This window comes from Schistocerca nitens, chromosome 9 (genome assembly GCF_023898315.1).
Source record: "Schistocerca nitens isolate TAMUIC-IGC-003100 chromosome 9, iqSchNite1.1, whole genome shotgun sequence".
NCBI classification, from domain to species: domain Eukaryota; kingdom Metazoa; phylum Arthropoda; class Insecta; order Orthoptera; family Acrididae; genus Schistocerca; species Schistocerca nitens.
Window position 1 is genome coordinate 283,216,923 of NC_064622.1, and position 19,211 is coordinate 283,236,133.

Sequence of the window (19,211 nt, forward strand, 5' to 3'; positions counted from 1 at the left end):
AATAAAATGTAAGTTGAATAACAGGGAAACAATAGATTCCTACTTCACATAATTAGTTATTGACAACAACATAGCTCGCGAGATATTCACTTCTGAACGCATACTACATCTTCACTGCAGAAGCCACGGAAATCACACAAGAGCACACGTCGGCACTCCGAAATATTTCTATCCTTCGCGACCACGCGCAAACTGCTCCGTAGACCAAGTCCTCCCGCCAACTGTCCAGCACTTCCCGTGTCCTGTCCCGTCCGTTCTCCCACTTCTATCGAGTCTCCTCATTCACGAGCACTGTGATTGGCTAGACCGCTCCCACCGTGTCTTCAAACCAATGCATACTCACAAACATAAAACACTTTCTGAATACTGGTTTTACATTTAAATAACTTGAAATTAAATAAATATTCCTACGGCTGGACTATAAACACGCTCTACCACACATTATTAGATACATTAATAAATTAAATAGACATATGACAATTAAATGGACACCCTCACTGCAAACAGGCGTTTATATACTTCATTGGGGCCATGTTGAAAATGTGTGCCCCAACTGAGACTCGAACCCGGGATCTCCTGTTTACATGGCAGACTCCACCGAGGGCACAGAGGATAATGCGCCTGCAGGGTTAAAATATGGCTTCCTGGCCATTGACCTTCTTGTGCGAACTCACACGCTATGCCCGAGCTCGTACTGGACTTGGTAGATTAATCTGCCACGAGTAATGAGTATGATGGGCAAACATCTATTAGGCGCACTACGAATGTAGTGGCGTGCACATGTTGGGAATGTGGGTCTCACGGGGAGCGTGCAAGGGATAAGTCCCTGCAGGCGCACTATCCTCTGTGCCCTCAGTGGCCCAGATGGATAAAGTGTCTGCCATGTAAGCAGCAGATCTTGGGTTCGAGTCCCGTTCGGGGCACACATTTTCAACATGCCCCCAATGAAGTATATAAACGCCTGTTTGCAGCGAGGGTGTCCCTTTAATTATCATTTCATTCTATCAAAGCTGCATGGTCATCAACGGTAACTGTTCTTTCGGGAACAGATACTACCGTCATATATAAATAGACATATATCAAAGGAATAGCAAGCAAAGTAGGCCACTGGCCTAATGTCTCTGTGTTTTCTAAAACACAGTAAATAATTCGCCAATTTCTTCATTAATAACACATATCGGATACAAACAAATACATAGATGAATAAATATATTTCTAAGCATGCTGCTACCGCTTTTTCGTGTAACTGTGGAGTACTTATAGCCTGACGTGAGCAATAGTAGTCGACCACTTTGATCTCCAATAACTCACGTACTATTCAAGTTACATGCCTGTAATTTATACCCATTTAGGTTTACACTAATACCTTTCTAAAGACACGTCGATTTACGAAATCGGATGAATCGTTTGGATTTTGGAAATTCGTTGCTGAGTGTTACTTGTATAATTTACAGTCAGATACTAAACTTTAAACTAATAAAGATATTGAAAATCTGATTACACCATCAGAATCGTCGTGAAAATAATGGTAAAGTACATGTTTCATTTTGAGTTATCATGATTCATCTGGCTACTATTAATTTCTATACGAACTGTGAAATGTCTGCCATTAAGGTTTCACAAAGTCCGCCATCTTTGGCTCTCCTGGGGTACAAGTCCCAGCCACGCGCTCCCTGGACCACGCTCTGGGGCTGCCCCTGTTGCTCAGCTAACGTTCGGCACCACGTGGCCGCTGCCGGGCCCCAGCTTTTTGAGCGGCCCGTGCGGCCACGCCAACTCCGAACTTAGATTATTTCTAGGGCGCCACAACTCGCACGTTACCTCACAACGTGCTCCCACGCTGGGCACAAGGTTGGTAAGGACTTCTTAATGGTTCAAATGGCTCTGAGCACTATGGGACTCAACTGCTGTGGTTATCAGTCCCCTAGAACTTAGAACTACTTAAACCTAACTAACCTAAGGACATCACACACATCCATGCCCGAGGCAGGATTCGAACCTGCGACCGTAGCAGTCGCACGGTTCCGGACTGCGCGCCTAGAATCGCGAGACCACCGCGGCCGGCGGACTTCTTAATGGTAGAGTGCTCTGTTCCTCCACCTGCGCGGTTAACAAGCTCTGGATGGTCGTTTATGGAACGTGCTGCAGTGCGTCTGCCCAGCGCAATACAACTTACGAAGAGGACAAGTGTATCAGCACCAGTTAATTGTATGCATCGTTTTGACCTTGGTAAAACTGTCTTCGAAACCGGTTGTGTGGTAAACAGCGCGATGTCTCCGTCAGGAAACATACGAGATGTGTTGAGTTTCTTACCTTAGGGTAAGAAGATGCTAGATACAAGGTTATAGTAAATTCATGTGCATCTAGTGTCTGTTTCTAAAAGGATTGAGGACATCTTGTAACATTTCTTTACTGTGTGATACAATGTATTCTTTTGGCATTACATGCCACTCTCGTCTACAAAACAGGAGTAACTTTACAATTAATCATCATGGTCATCCATAGTTAACCGTATAAAACATAGTCCTCCAACTGAAAATTACTACCACGAAGCTGATGTTGAGCACCGATGTTGTTCTAACAGTTCACTGGCGAGAATCGATATAATCTGTTCTTTCTCATTTACTGAGTTATTTGTTTTGTCTTTCAGGAAGGCTACCCACTGCGGCTGAAGGGCATCCATTATGTACACGCGCCACCCTCTTACGAGACTGTAATGAACCTGTTCCAGGCCGTCATGAAGGACAAGCTCAAGAAGAGGGTGGGTACCGCACGTCTGTCAGGCGGCAGAATGAGTTTCTCCCCCTGACGTGGTCCGCTACACTCGTCTGCTTTCTGTACTGTATACAAGTGATTCTTCTATCTTTACACAGTGCTGCACATTTTCGCATCCAAGCAAAAGCGTTTTGTATGTGTGTGTATGTGTGTGTGTGTTTGTGTGTGTCTTTGAAAGAGAGAGAAAGAGAGAGGAAAACAAAGAGAGAGAGATCAGGTTGATAGGGATAGCGATCCGGATTGTTAAAAGATAAATCAAAATTGGCGGTGTACCTCGAAAATTATGCATGTACATTAACAAAAGTGTACGATAAAAAGATGTTGTCATACACTTTTCTTCCATTTTTAACACTTCATGAAGACATAATGTTAGCAACTATTATAATAGTAGTGACATAAATTACAAGCTATTTTTGAACAATTAGTCGTGATTTAAGAGACTGGAACAAGATAAGTTACGTAAGGTTATATATACTTTTGCTAGCACTTCGTTTCAGGATAGTAGCTACCTACAGTTACCAGAATCACCCAGACGGAACAGAGATCAAATTTGCCACATTACACAGACCATATATACGGCGTGTATCAAGTCTTTGCATCAGACTTCTAGGCGTGATAGATCACATCACGGGGAATAACTTTTGTCAGAGACGAAATGAAGGGGTCGGAGAGATATAGTCATAAGCCACATCGAACTAAATTTGAGATACAGTGAGTTTAAAGTTCCATAGAGGTCTGAAAACGTTTAATACAAAATAGAAACCTTATTTCTACTGCAAACACTTGCTTAATACTTGCGAAGCATGCTGTTAAATAGGCAACTCTCTGCATGCTGTAAAATATTATTTTTAGAATGATTCTAATTAAGAATTAGTCAACGGTGGCTTATGACTATATCTCCCAAAAAATTGTTTAAAACATAATGTATGGATCTGTAAGGATTTATTTTAACTACTCTTACACAGCAAGCAGAATATATAATTTTTACACATTAATATATACATATCAGGTATCTGAGATGTATAAATTACTTTTTCATGTATACAGTTACATCAAGGAAGTTCCTCTACCTCATTATTGTACATGTTATTTCCAGTACATGACCGAAAGAAATCTTGATTTGCTGCAGGTATATATGGCATAAGAGACAGTACATCATCAATTTTTTTCTGGTTAATTGGTAGTGGCTTTCTGTACTTTATTGGCAGCTGATATGGATTTGGTTCAACTAGCCTTCCTTTCTTTTTGACACGAATATCCACTGACATGAAAGCTCCTATGTCTGAATAAGAGTGCTTTACTCTTAGCTTGAAGGGATCTTCAGACTCAAACTTAAATTGAGTAGCTTCACTGAAATGGTGGGGATTTCCAGAGGTGGATTCTGTACTTTTTGAGGTCAATGTCTTCAGGCTTTTCAAACTTCTGAAGTCTTCTCTTTCCATTTTAGTTACAATGAAATGTTTTGGACTCGCAGATTTTATTACTTCTGCCCATTCATCTGGAGTGTACACTATTGGACGTCTTTTTCTTGCATACCGTTCAATGCAACCAAAATCACGAGCGCAAGGTAGCATGGTGTGACCTACCACAGGGAAGTAATGCTGGACAGAATCAAATCTTTTGGTAGCAACAAGGGACCTTTCCAAAGCAATAATAGTCCAATTCTTTGTCTGACCCTTGCAGTTGTTTATGTGGAGATGTTTTGTCTGGGGATTAGTTATCTCCAAGTACTTCAATAAGCAGCTCCCAACCTCATCTGAACCCCGTCCTCCATCTTCCTCGCTCCACAGAAACATATAATCCTTATTTGATCCACAGTCGTGGACGCCATAGTTGTATGTCCATATTTTCCTCTTGTAAAATGCTGGACCTACTGTTAGTTTATGTGTGGGGAATGTTTGCTGTATGTCCATTGCTATCACATGATGCTCTTTCGAATTTTCTTTAGCCAGAGCAGTTAAAGACGCAATCATATTTTGTCCTCTGTCAGCCTTTTTGAGATGCAGTTCATATTGTTGTTTCTTTTCAGTGACTTCTGCTGCACATAATTCTGGGTCATTTATTGCAATTAGAAATCCATCACAGTTTGAACAGGTGTCACTTTTTGGTAGTTTGAAGCCTTCGTTAAATTCAGATACGAAAATTTCTCTGAATTTACTTTCAGATACTGCAGGAACCTGCTTTTCTTTGCAGTATTGTGAGTATTTATCTCGAAAAAAGGAAGCAATTGTGAGATCACAATACAAATACACTTTATTGGGGTTCTGTTGTATTTCGGTATGGCGTTGAGAAGTTCTCTAACACTTTGTACAGCTTCGTCTTGAAATTTATATGGGTAGTTTCCATGTTCTCCTGAAAGAAAAAAAGATAAGCTTATATCCTCTTCCTAATAGAAATATTTGTATAGTACTCAGTTTGAGTACATCCCTAACTTATAGCACAGAGTAACATACAAACCTCTCCCATCTTCTTTTGGCACTGCAAATCCCTGCTTCATTTGATGTTGCAAATTTCTCACTTTTCGTGCATGTATCTGTAAGCCATGAACCCTTAGGAAAGCTTCCTTGCAGATCATGACTTCTATTCCGCATATCCCCACATTATAAGAAAATGTATCATCCCTGGATGATATTTTCTTGGAAGTCTTTTTTGGATAGCTTTGAAACAAGTTATGACAAATATAACAAAATGAAATAAATGTACAAAATATTAAACCATTTGTATTCAAATAGTAAACAAACCTCCGCTTTTTCGATTCCATTTTCATACAGCTCATCAGGTAAGTATTCGGGGCGTTAAAGTTTCTTTTGTCCCAAAATGAATGAAAAATGTTTTCTTCCTCTGCAAGCAGTTTTGTGAAGCATTTATTTGAACAAGTACGGGGACTTCCTATAGTACCAGCCTGAACAGTCTTGTGGGTTTTTAAAGGCTTATACTGCTGACCAGCATTTCGTCGACGTTCTACTTTATTTTTCTTCCACTGATCAATATTTCGCTTTCTTTTCCGTGAAGGCTTTGGTTCTTCGGGCGATTCTTCATTTATTCTACTTATTTCAAGGTATAATATGAAGAGCAAAATGGTCTAAGAATTTGCGTGAGATATAGTCATAAGCCACACAAAACATTAAATTTCGCTAAAATCACATTAATGAGACAATATTTTTTACACATCTTTTGCCTTTCAAACTACATTATTGCACCATTAAGCAGTAATATAAATGTGCCCATCAAGTTTCATCATTAACACACAAGATGGCTGTCAAATGCGTTGCCAATGTTGAGGGAAACAAAGTCACAAGCCACAGGAAATTAATCACCAGAAATTAACCGTTTTATTTCCTTACCGAAACATCATCTGAGCTGGAACTGCTGGTGAATGGATGCCAAGATTCATCACTGTCAGGATCCAAAGGGTAAAGCTCTTCACTTCCAGTACTGTCTGTGTCAAATATTCGTTGAAGACCCGAAGACGCTTCAGACGTTCCTGACCCACCTGCCATTTTGCCGTGGCTTGTGACTATGTATCTTCTGAAACTACCACCAAATGGCACAGCATAGAACTGCACTCCGTCATAGTCTGCCATCTGTTGCAGTAACACGGAACTTTTTCAACTCATTGTGAAGAAGACGTTGTTAAGAATGCCGCAACATGAAAAACTCAATTTCGTGAAAGTTGTGGCTTATGACTATATCTCTCCGAGCCCTTCAAATGTACACTGACGCTTCCCCATAATGCTAGGCCTCCTTATTGGTTATGCTCTGAGAGGCGTCAGAGCATAGACACACTGCTGTGTTGGTACGCCTTCTGTGCTGCCTACAATGCAGTCACCTGCTCCGTGTGAAAGAGGTTAGGGGCAGGAAAATTAAATTACCTGATTTGCTTCTAAAACCTCTTTTCCACTTATAAAGATACCGCAAAGCAATCTAATTTTTGTAATTTTTTGTGTATTTACCGTACGTGAAGCTCAGAACTCCAATACTAACACTCTCCAACAGTTTGACGGAACACTCAAAAATTCTCGATAAACTCGACTCTTAAGTTTTCTAAGCATCTTTAAAAACGGAAAGTAAGGTCGACTTTTTCGATGGCCAGTGTGTGACTGTCTGGTAGAATGCTTATTTACTACGTGGCAGGCCTTTTCGATTCCTGATCGATGCATACCTTTAAACAAAGGTATACATTTCCGTCAGTCTTGCAATAGCTGGATCGAGTTTGCTTTCTGTCATTATCTTTTTCGTTTTTTTTCTATTAGTTTCGTATACCTACATTATACATATGTAAAATTCATTAAATGTGTTCTCATTAATACATATCTAATTTTCATTTTTCGTGAAAATGTACACCCACAAAACGCCAGTTTCCATAAAAATTCTTAATTACCTATATTTTGAAAAAGATTTTTAATAAAGATTGTTTCCATTAAAACATTACGAATTGATTCTTAAGGTTTTCTGGTTGAAAATCATTCACTGGGGTAGGTAGTTTGCAGCGTATCTGGTGAATAGACCCTGTTAGTTCGGTGTAATCTCGTAGTCCCAGGGCCGCTGCATACTAAAGGAGGCCTAACGTTGTCAGAAAACGTCAGCGAACATTTTTTTTTCCTCTTTAAGTATTTCACGCTTCAAGGAAATGCTCGTGGAACACGTACCTTGGTTTGGAAATTCTACGCCGGCCAGAAATCGAACCTGGTCCGCCCCACGTGGCGGGCGAGCATTCTACCACACAGCCGTGTGGCCTGTATAGAAATCGACCTTAGTGTAAGGTCTCAAACCCACTCGGAAAACTTCAGACTCGATTTCCTAGCGAATGTTTTAGAGTTGCGTCGAACTGCTTTGGATGATTTATATTAGAGTTAACTTCACGTACCGTTAATAACAAAAATTACGAAAATGTTGTCTCCTTATTAGAGACATTCATTCTTAAGGTTTTCTGGTTGAAAATCATTCACTGGGGTAGGTAGTTTGCAGCGTATCTGGTGAATAGACCCTGTTAGTTCGGTGTAATCTCGTAGTCCCAGGGCCGCTGCATACTAAAGGAGGCCTAACGTTGTCAGAAAACGTCAGCGAACATTTTGTCTCGAACAGAAGTTGTTCCCCTTCACTCTAGACAACTAATGCAAAGACTTTGAAACACGCTGTATATTAACTATAGGAAGCTATAATCTGAAGTTCGGTTTTTTGACACCAGGCGAAAATTAAGAAGTTGGAAGATGAAAGATAAGAGATCCTGATAGCAGTATAATAATATTTTGCAGTCACTAGGAAACCGAAACTACGCTGGTGGAGAATGAACTATCAACGCTGAAAAGACCGCACTTTAACGACGTTTTATGCATGTTGTAAACTAGCTGAGCATTGACTATGAACAGAATTACTGCGTCATATGCCTGTTGACGCACTTCAACATAATCACATTGTATAGACTTCCATAACAGCACTAGATTCTTTCAGTTGTGCATACTATCGAAGAGGCGTTGAGTGCCATCTTAGAGGATGTCGCCCCACGCTGCTCCTATCTGCAGACGCTAATCGTCAAGAGATGCTTCCAACAATGCAGAAAACACCTTATTATTCATCGTCATATTATACACAAACGATGTTCAGTAAAGAACAGGTCGGGCCAATATACTGCCAGTGGGACTTAACGAACATTAGGGAGAGCACGTTGAAAGTGACAGTTGTGTGTTCGAGGTCATTGATCCACTTCAAGAAAATCTCCATTATTATTCAGGAATAACATATAAATAGGATAGATAACATTCTATGTTTATCCCGCACTCTTTATGGCCACACGGTGAACGGAAGTGGTGGCTTCGCACACAGTGATTCTAGAGTTAAGTCCTGTATGTCGATTCCTGCTCAACAGAGCCCTCACAAACGACCACTACCAACTCAAAGGCATGATCTGATGCCTTTACTAAATACACTCTGATGTCTTTCGTCCTGTTAGTTGGATCCCACTGAAATGCATGGGAGTGTTGCACAGTAATGAGATGTGAGAAGACGTACGACGAACGACAGCGCCGCTCGCGGCACAGGTTTCAGAGAAAAAAAATTCCTCCACTGCCATCGCTCATTGTCTCCCAAACAGTAACTGCTCCCAGGATGCACTATTCTTGATACGTCATGCGTATTTACAAATGCAGACACAGGAAAGTAACTCTGTAGTGTGCACCACTTCAAGAGAGTAGAGAACCAGGTCTCGATAAATCAGTCAGGGACGTAGCTGAAAATGATACACAAAGCACACAACTAGCTAACTTCTCGCCGTCCACTGTGCTCTGTGCGGCACTTTATGGTGATAACTTTAAGCATCGTTAAAGTCAGAAAATTACCAGTTTTCAACAATCTTTTGATTACTGTGCAATCCTTACTTGTTTAATATATGAAAGCAGGATCTGATGAATTGACTGTCTGATTAAATCTGTTGTAGTTGCAATAGGTCCTCGTGCTAGGTGAAAGGTTTAGAAATCCTTGAACACCTTGAACTGCAATAAATATCTTTCTTTTTAACGCCTTCTACTCCACTACATACCTTTATTTTCCGTTCTGAACATCTTTCAGACTTACGACGCTTTTCGAAAGTGCTCGTCGGCAGCACATAGAAGTGCGGCATCTGCGTTTCGAATTTATGTCCACAGGGAATGTTGGAAATTGTAGTAAGTTCGACATACATTCAATACGGAAACTGCAGGAGATGCGGCTGGCTCTCCAAAACAACTATGCAAAGCATAGTCAGTGAATTCTACAACTACTCATTTCAATCTCTTATCATCAGCGTTACGGCTACTAATGAGAGCCCACTCTCATTTAAGAAATTATTTATGAACTTCGTGAATGCTGTTTCGGCCTTAACCCATTTTTAAGTGGAATACAGCTTTGTGTGCTTTATGGCTAAGGAAAAAAGAAAAGCCACTATTATACGAATTTCAAGAACGTAACCGAAAAGTAAGTGTGTTGTTGCTTAATTCCAAATCTAGTTTGCACCAAGAGAATCCATAATGCCTCGGATATTCTCTCTGTATTCGCCACTAGCCCACAGGATTCGAGACTCTGTGGAATGTAGAAAACAGAAAATATTGGGGTTGTGTGATGTTCGGTGACGCCGTATGGTGACTTTCTCAAAGACATACCTCCAACACTTTCTGTACGCATGCCTCTGATCCTGTCGAATCCCTTATATAACTCTTTAAGAACGTTTCCTCAAAAAGAGGAATGTAATAACTCAAACTACACTCCTGGAAATTGAAATAAGAACACCGTGAAATCATTGTCCGAGGAAGGGGAAACTTTATTGACACATTCCTGGGGTCAGATGCATCACATGATCACACTGACAGAACCACAGGCACATAGACACAGGCAACAGAGCATGCACAATGTCGGCACTAGTACAGTGTACATCCACCTTTCGCAGCAATGCAGGCTGCTATTCTCCCATGGAGACGATCGTAGAGATGCTGGATGTAGTCCTGTGGAACGGCTTGCCATGCCATTTCCACCTGGCGCCTCAGTTGGACCAGCGTTCGTGCTGGACGTGCAGACCGCGTGAGACGACGCTTCATCCAGTCCCAAACATGCTCAATGGGGGACAGATCCGGAGATCTTGCTGGCCAGGGTAGTTGACTTACACCTTCTAGAGCACGTTGGGTGGCACGGGATACATGCGGACGTGCATTGTCCTGTTGGAACAGCAAGTTCCCTTGCCGGTCTAGGAATGGTAGAACGATGGGTTCGATGACGGTTTGGATGTACCGTGCACTATTCAGTGTCCCCTCGACGATCACCAGTGGTGTACGGCCAGTGTAGGAGATCGCTCCCCACACCATGATGCCGGGTGTTGGCCCTGTGTGCCTCGGTCGTATGCAGTCCTGATTGTGGCGCTCACCTGCACGGCGCCAAACACGCATACGACCATCATTGGCACCAAGGCAGAAGCGACTCTCATCGCTGAAGACGACACGTCTCCATTCGTCCCTCCATTCACGCCTGTCGCGACACCACTGGAGGCGGGCTGCACGATGTTGGGGCGTGAGCGGAAGACGGCCTAACGGTGTGCGGGACCGTAGCCCAGCTTCATGGAGACGGTTGCGAATGGTCCTCGCCGATACCCCAGGAGCAACAGTGTCCCTAATTTGCTGGGAAGTGGCGGTGCGGTCCCCTACGGCACTGTGTAGGATCCTACGGTCTTGGCGTGCATCCGTGCGTCGCTGCGGTCCGGTCCCAGGTCGACGGGCACGTGCACCTTCCGCCGACCACTGGCGACAACATCGATGTACTGTGGAGACCTCACGCCCCACGTGTTGAGCAATTCGGCGGTACGTCCACCCGGCCTCCCGCATGCCCACTATACGCCCTCTCTCAAAGTCCGTCAACTGCACATACGGTTCACGTCCACGCTGTCGCGGCATGCTACCAGTGTTAAAGACTGCGATGGAGCTCCGTATGCCACGGCAAACTGGCTGACACTGACGGCGGCGATGCACAAATGCTGCGCAGCTAGCGCCATTCGACGGCCAACACCGCGGTTCCTGGTGTGTCCGCTGTGCCGTGCGTGTGATCATTGCTTGTACAGCCCTCTCGCAGTGTCCGGAGCAAGTATGGTGGGTCTGACACACCGATGTCAATGTGTTCTTTTTTCCATTTCCAGGAGTGTATTACGATATTATGAGAGACTACAGCAAAATCGTAAACATTTAATGAGTAATTCCGTCTCCCGCTCTGAAATGCATTAGTTGTTAATCTTAACGTGATTAAAAAAGATTTTGACTGTATATGCTCAGCGATACTGCCTTCAGTAGCCTTCACTTCTCTGCTGCCTGTGACCGCTTCATAGCCTATCTGTCCTTGGGCTGCTGTTTACCTCCGTGACGTCAAACGCTCGTGGACCTTCGTTTTTATATAGTTCATCTTCGTCTATCAGTTCGTAAATTTGCATTTGGGACTCGCAGTACACTGACGCAAAGAGCAGAAACACAACTCATATAGAAGAGGCATTAGTCCCGCTAATGTGATTATGGGTAGTTCTTTCACTCGGTTACCATATTAATTTTCTCTTAAATTACAACCGTACTCATACCAACGTGTACAGCTCACACAAATCTGATTTTCGTTTGAATGCATTGGTTTGACATACAAAAAAATTAAGTACTTTTCCGACAGAACAGTTTCAAATTAGTCCTGTATGTTTATGAGATGTAGGTTGAATACGCCCACATTTCCTTTTTGTACGCTGTTCGGAACAGGAATGAAACGCATGTTGTCTAGTCAAAGCATTTATTTCCCCTTAGTTGTACGCCTGCGTAACATTTCTATTATTATTCTAATCCCAGAAGCCCGCAGATTAATTTTCTCATCACAGGACTAAATAAAATGTATTGTGTCGTTATCTTTTACCTTACTACATCATTCTTTTAACTTCGACTCTTTTTCCACGTATCATATTGTGTCCCCCATCTATAACGAGGGGTCGACGACACGACACAGACTTTGTTGTTTTTGGGGCATTTCAAATCAGCGGGAAAGTCAGTGACAAGTGATCTATTGGTTATTTTCGGCCACAACATTCTGATCCATCTCCTAATTATTGCTCAAATAGTATACATATCACTGTAACCATCTTTCGGTTAGGAACTTAGAACTTTCTACACACTAAGAGCACTGTTTTTTATTTCTCCCAGACATGTTTCGCCTTTTTGCTTTAAGACATTTTCAGTGGGATCTGGAATGATACAGTTTTTTTATGTGTTATTTGTAGGTTATAAGGCAGATCACCTCTCGTTTTATGTGTGAATAAGTGATTCCTTACAGTTCTTCGACTTCCTGATCGGCATCTGCGTTTCCTCTCCGTTGGTCACATGCTGGAGGTCGCACTACAACTTCATTTACGAAACATAATAACGTTTTATGTTCCGAATCTAAAACATATAAACTTGCTTATCTTTCATGAATGAAGTTGTGGTGCGACATCCAGCATATAACCAGATGACAGGAAACGCAGATGCCAACCAAAAAGTCGAAGAACTGTAACTAATCACTTATCTACAAAGAAAACGAGAGTGAACTGTTTTATAATCTACAAATAACACATATCAAAATAAAACTGTATCATTCTAGATCCCACTGAAGATGCCTTAAAGCTAAAATTACGAAACGTGTCTGGGAGAAATAAAATAAAGTGCAGCAATAAAAGGCTCTTTTTATTTACAAAACAAAAATTCACCGTTAACATATTCGGTTCAAAGATCCATGAAGTTACTCCAATCGAAGCTGTAGCAGACTAGCTTTCTCAGAAAATATAATTTTTTTAAGGGATTGACGCAATCTTGAATGGACTGAAAATAAGGATATTAAATTGTTGCTGTAGTCGTCTAGTTGTATTTATTTTGTGAAGTTACACTGAGGTGAGGAAAGGCATGGGATAGCGTTACGTACATATACAAATGGCGGTAGTATTGCGTACACAAGGCAAAAAAATAGCGGTGCATTGGCAGATATGTCATTTGTACTCATATGGTTGATTAGAAAAAATTTCTGACGTGATTATGGCCACACGACAGGGAGTAACAGAACTTTGAACCCGGAACGGTTGTTCGAACTAGACTCATGGGACATCCCATTTCGCAAATCAATAGGGAATTCAATATTCTGAGATCCACAGTGTCAAGAGAATACCAAATTTCAGGCGTTACCTTTCAGCACGGATAAAGCAGTGGCTGACAGCTTAACTTAACGACCGAGAGGAGAGATGTTGGCGTAGAGTTATCAGTGATAATAGACAAGAAGTACTGCATGAAATAACCACAGAAATGAATGTGGGATGTACGACGAACGTATGCTTCAGGACAGTTCGCGAAATTCGCGTTAATGGGCTATGGTGGCAGACGACCAACGCGAGTGCCTTTGCTAACAGCACGACATCATCTGCAGCACGTCTCCTGGGCTCGCGATCATATCGGTTGACCCTAGCCGACTGGGAAGCCGTGGCCTGGTCAGATGAGTCCCGATTTCAGTTGGTAAGCGCTGATGGCAGAGTTCGAATGTGGCACAGGGCCCACAAAGCCATAGACCCAAGTTATCAACGAAGCACTGCGCAAACTGATGGTGGCTCCATAATTATGTGGGCGGTATTTACATGGAATGGACTGGATCCTCTGGCCCAACTGAACTGATCATTGACTGGAAATGGTTGTATTCGGCTACATGGAGACCATTTACAGTCATTCATGGACTTCATGTTCTCCAACAAAGGTGGAATTTTTACAGATGACATTGCGCCATGTCAGTGGTCCACAATTGTTCGCAAGCTGGTCTCAATAACATTCTGATCAGTTCAAGCGAATGATTTGCCCACCCATTGAACATTTATGCGACATAATCCAGAGTTCAATTAGTCCACAAAATCCTGCACCAGCAACATTTCCGCAATTATGGACGGCTATACAGGCAGCATGGCTCAATATTGCTGCAGGGGACTTCCAGCGAGATTCTGAGTCCAAGCCTCGTCGATTCGCCGTGAAATGGAATCTTCACATAGATTCACACGTAGTAAAGCAGCGAACCCCAGCTTGCGCAGTGTCTTATTGGAAATGTGGGTCGACAGCTAAGTGGCGTCTGCGCCACATACGAACCCCACCATCAGCTCTTACCAACTGGAATCGGGGCTCATCTGACCAGGCCGTGGTTTCCAGTCCTCTAGGGTCCAAACGATATGGTCACGAACCCAGAAGACGCGCTGCAGGCGATGTCGTGCTGTTAGCAAAGGCACTCGCGTTGGTCGTCTGTTGCCATAGTCCACTAAGGCCGAATTTTGCACATGGTCCTGACGGATCCATTCGTCATACCTCCTACATTGATTTCTGCGGTTATTTCACGCAGTGTTGCTTGTCTGTTAGCACTGACAACTCTGCGCGAACACCGCTGCTCTTGATCCTTAAGTGAAGGCCGACGGCCCATGCGTTGTCGCTGGTGGAAGGTAATGCCTGAAAGGTCACATTAATCACCTGAGTACAGATGACAGCTCCGCCGATGCACTGCCTTTTACACCTTGAGTACACTGTGCTGTCGCCATCTCTGTATGTGCATATCCCTATCCCATGACTTTTGTCGCCTCACTGTGTGATACACACAATATGATTTTACGTTTTGATATTTACAAGTTAAAGCTAAAATTTTTAACCGCGTGGGGTAGCCGCGTGGTCAAGGGTGTCTTGTCACGGTTCGCGCGGTTCCCCCCGTCGGAGGTTAGAGTCCTCCCGCGGACATGGGTGTGCGTCTTGTCCTTAGCGTAAGTTAGTTTAAGTTAGATTAAGTAGTGTGCAAGACAAGTAGCAGTTTGGACCCATAGGAACTTACCACCAGAATTTTTGTGCCAAATTGACGGATAGTTGACGTAGGGTGTTTTTACTTCTTGTTTACATTTTCTGAAGCTTAATAACAAGTGGGTTCAAAAAAGACGGAGTATTGCAATAAGTGAATGTGCAACAAAATTTTCGCATGAGTCTCCGCTAACAACAAGGAAAAATATATACACTATTGGAAATTAAAAATGCTACACCACGAAGATGACGTGCTACAGACGTGAAATTTAACCGACAGGAAGAAAATGCTGTGATATGCAAATATTCAGCTTTTCACAGCATTCACACAAGGTGGGAGCCGGTGGCGACACCTACAACGAGCTGACATGAGGGAAGTTTCCAACCGATTTCTCATACACAAACAGCAGTTGACCGGCCTTGCCTGGTGAAACGTTGTTGTGATGCCTCGTGTAAGGAGGAGAAATGCGTACCATCACGTTTCCGACTTTCATAAAGGTCGGATTGTAGTCTATCGCGATTGCGGTTTATCGTATCGCGACATTGCTGCTCGCGTTGGTCGAGATCCAATGACTGTTAGCAGAATATGGAATCGGTGGGTTCAGGAGGGTAATAGGGAACGCCGTGCTGGATCCCAACGGCCTCATATCACTAGCAGTCGAGATGACAGGCATCGTATCCGCATGACTGTAACGGATCGTGCAGCCGCGTCTCGATCCCTGAGTCAACAGAGCGGGACGTCTGCAAGACAACAACCATCTGCACGAACAGTTCGTCGACGTTTGCAGCAGCTTGGACTATCAGCTCGGAGACCATGGCAGTGGTTACCCTTGACGCTGCATCACAGACAGGAGCGCTTGCGATGGTGCACACAACGACGAACCTGGGTGCACGAATGGCAAAACGGCATTTTTTCGGATGATCCAGGTTGTGTTTACAGCATCATGATGGTCGCATCCGTGTTTGGCGACATCGCGGTGAACGCAAATTGGAAGCGTGTATTCGTCATCGCCATACTGGCGTATCACTCGGCATGATGGTATGGGGTGCCAATGGTTACACATCGCGGTTACCTCTTGTTCGCATTGACGGCACTTTGAACAGTGGACGTTACACTTCCGATGTGTTACAACCCGTGGCTCTGCCCTTCATTCAGCAGGATAACGCACGACCGTATGTTGCAGGTCCTGTACGGGCCTTTCTGGATACAGAAAATTTTCGATTGCTGCCCTGGCCAGCACATTCTCCAGATCTCTCACCAATTGAAAACTTCTGGTCAATGGTGGGGGAGCAACCGGCTCGTCACAATACGTCAGTCACTACTCTTGATGAACTGTGGTATCGTGTGGAAGCTGCATGGGCAGCTGTACCTGTGCACGCCATCCAAGCTGTGTTTGATTCAATGCCCAGGCGTATCAGAGGTGGTTGTTCTGGGTACTGACTTCTCAGGATTTGTGCACCCAAATTGCGTGAAAATGTAATCACATGTCAGTTCTAGTATAAAATAATTGTCCAATGAGTACCCGTTTATCATTTGCAATTCTTCTTGGTGTAGCAATTTTAATGGCCAGTAGCGTAAATAAGTATGCATTGTCGGAATGTTTACTTTTCTATACTTTTGACTCTAAAGGTCTAGACAGTTGGGTGCTCGTTAATACGAAAACATAACATTTTGTGAGGACACATTAGAGGTTCGAAATGTGTAGACGAAAATTACAAGAAAGAAATACTTTTCTGTTGCATTTCTTGTGAAGGGTTCAGTTATCGAAAATCTTTGTCACAATATTTTTTTTTTTTTTATGAGAGGTGTGGCACAGCAAATATTCACTGAATAACCATTATCACGCCTTAGTGTCATATATAATTGAGTGTTATGCTATGTTGTGGAAAAGGGTTGCTAAGCATGTTACATTTGAATGAATATGAAACTTGGAGAGGGTTGATAATTATATTATATTTGAACGTATAGTAAACTGTGCGTAACAATATTCTGTATTGTTGGTTGCAGATACACTTACATACGACTGTGGACACGCTTCTGGACTTCTTCCCGAAGTCTTCTTTACCAAAGGAGTATGGTGGAGACGCTGGAACATTCGATGAAATCGCAGGTATTACTTATTATTTCTTCATACTAGGCATCATAACCATAAACTATTTAAATGAACGTGCCTTATCCATTGTGGCTCTAATTTTATTTGAGAGCCCAGATGTAGTATAGAAGTTCTGCTGGTTTGGCAACAACATAATTGACGATGTCCTAAGTAGAATAGATGTAAAATGCAGGCTGGGAGTAGCAAGAAAAATAGTACTGAAGACATCGAATGTGCATTTAAGTATCAGGAAGTCTTTTCTGAAGGTATTTGACAGGAATTTAACCGTGTGCGGTAATGAAACATGGACGATAGTCGATTCAGATCAGTTAGAGAGGAATAAATATTAGGGTTCAGCGTCCCGCCGACATCGAGTTCATTAGAGATGGAGTACAGGCTTGGATAGTTTCAAGGATGAGGAAGGAAACAGGCCACGCCCTTTAGAAGAAACCATGCCGGCATTTGCCTGGGGCGCTTTACGGAAACCTCGGGAAATGTAAACTGGAATGGCCGGACACGGATCTGAATTGTCATCCTCCCGAATATGAGGCCAATGTGCTAACCACTGCGCCTCTTCGCTCGGTTGTTCTGACAAGAAGGGGACAGAAGCTTTTGAAAAGTGGCGCAAGAGAAGAAGTCTTGTGTTCAGATGAGTGCATCAGGTAATCCATAAAGGTGTACAGAACCGAACTGGAGAGAAAAGAATTTTGTCGCACAGCTTTGTTAAAAGAAGGGATTCGTTGAGAACATGAGCATTCAAGGTATCGTCAATTTGGTAATGTAGAAAGACGTGGCGGGCAAAAATTTTAGAGGCAAACCAAGATTCAAAAACGGGAAGGAAGTATGTAGCAGTAGTTATACAGAGATGAAGAGACTCGCACAGGACAGACTAGTGTCAAGAGCTGCATCAAACCAGTCTCGCGACTGAAGACCGAAAAGGCAAGAACAACAACTACAACACATTTAAGGACGAATATGTGTGACTGATGAATGTATGTACTCATTATAGACACGTCCGCACTGCCAAATTATGAATAAAATTAAGAATCTCAATATAGATTTTCGCCGACAGCGTCCCTAACAAGTAAAAAATTTCCGTAAAGGTTTTTTTTTTAAATTACAAGTACCAGTCACAAACTTAGTCAACTACTGTATTACTCATTTATTTAGCGACATGTTTCGAAGTAATACCTCATCTTCAGGCTAAATGGCATTACAAAAACAATTTTATAATAAGATCATATTGATGTTGCGTAGTCTTTTCGTAAATGCTGTGGTCATCCTGTGGAAGAAGAGAAAACTTAGCAAGAGGTGATGTAACTTTGTAAGTTGGACTGGTGTTTGCACGAAAATGTTTTGTAACGGTCACTCACTTTTTTCTTCTGGCGTGGCAATCTCGTTGTGATGCGCTGGGATGCCTCCATTTCCGTGGCTCTGCTGGTCACTGTTCACAAATTTTCAGTAACTTAGCAATAACTTGGAAACACGATTACAAACAGTTCTGTACTGCAGTGGACAAGATGGCGATCGAAATACAGCTGGTTTCGATTTGACTATCGATTTGTCGATCTATGTGGTGCCAGATGTTTACCTGTCATAGATTAAATCAAATTAATTATTCATTCCATAGACCCATAAAAGAGGGAATCCTCCTGGGTGTGGAACATGTCAGATAAACACATTACAAAAAACGTAATTAGAAAAACCTGAGTTTCATTAATTTTGATGATCCTCAGTCAGTAAACAGTAAAATTATGTACATGAATTAAATTTAAACCTATAATATTTACAGGTTTAATACTTACATCTGCTTTCATTAAATCCATCATTCAGACATTTGCTAGTTTCTTGGCTATTAGAACCAAGTATTGTCAAAAATTAAGGTAAATTATTCATTTCAGTGATCCTCAGTTAAAAACAGTCAGATTATGTACAAGATTTAAACTTAAACTTCCACTATTTACAGACTTAAGACTTACATCTGCTTTCCATACATCCATCATTCACAACCAAGTATTGTTAAAAA

At 42.4% G+C, this 19,211-nt stretch overlaps 1 protein-coding gene across 3 annotated transcripts in view; it reads left to right on the forward strand.

The window, feature by feature from the left end:
- Positions 1-19,211, forward strand: part of LOC126203854 (alpha-tocopherol transfer protein-like) — a 150,430-nt gene that overhangs the window by 129,978 nt on the left and 1,241 nt on the right. For all 3 annotated transcript variants that reach the window (XM_049938227.1, XM_049938228.1, XM_049938229.1), the window contains exons 5-6: positions 2,651-2,761; positions 17,101-17,203. In XM_049938227.1, coding sequence (XP_049794184.1) covers positions 2,651-2,761; positions 17,101-17,203 — 214 coding nt within the window. The remainder of the gene's footprint in view (positions 1-2,650; positions 2,762-17,100; positions 17,204-19,211) is intronic.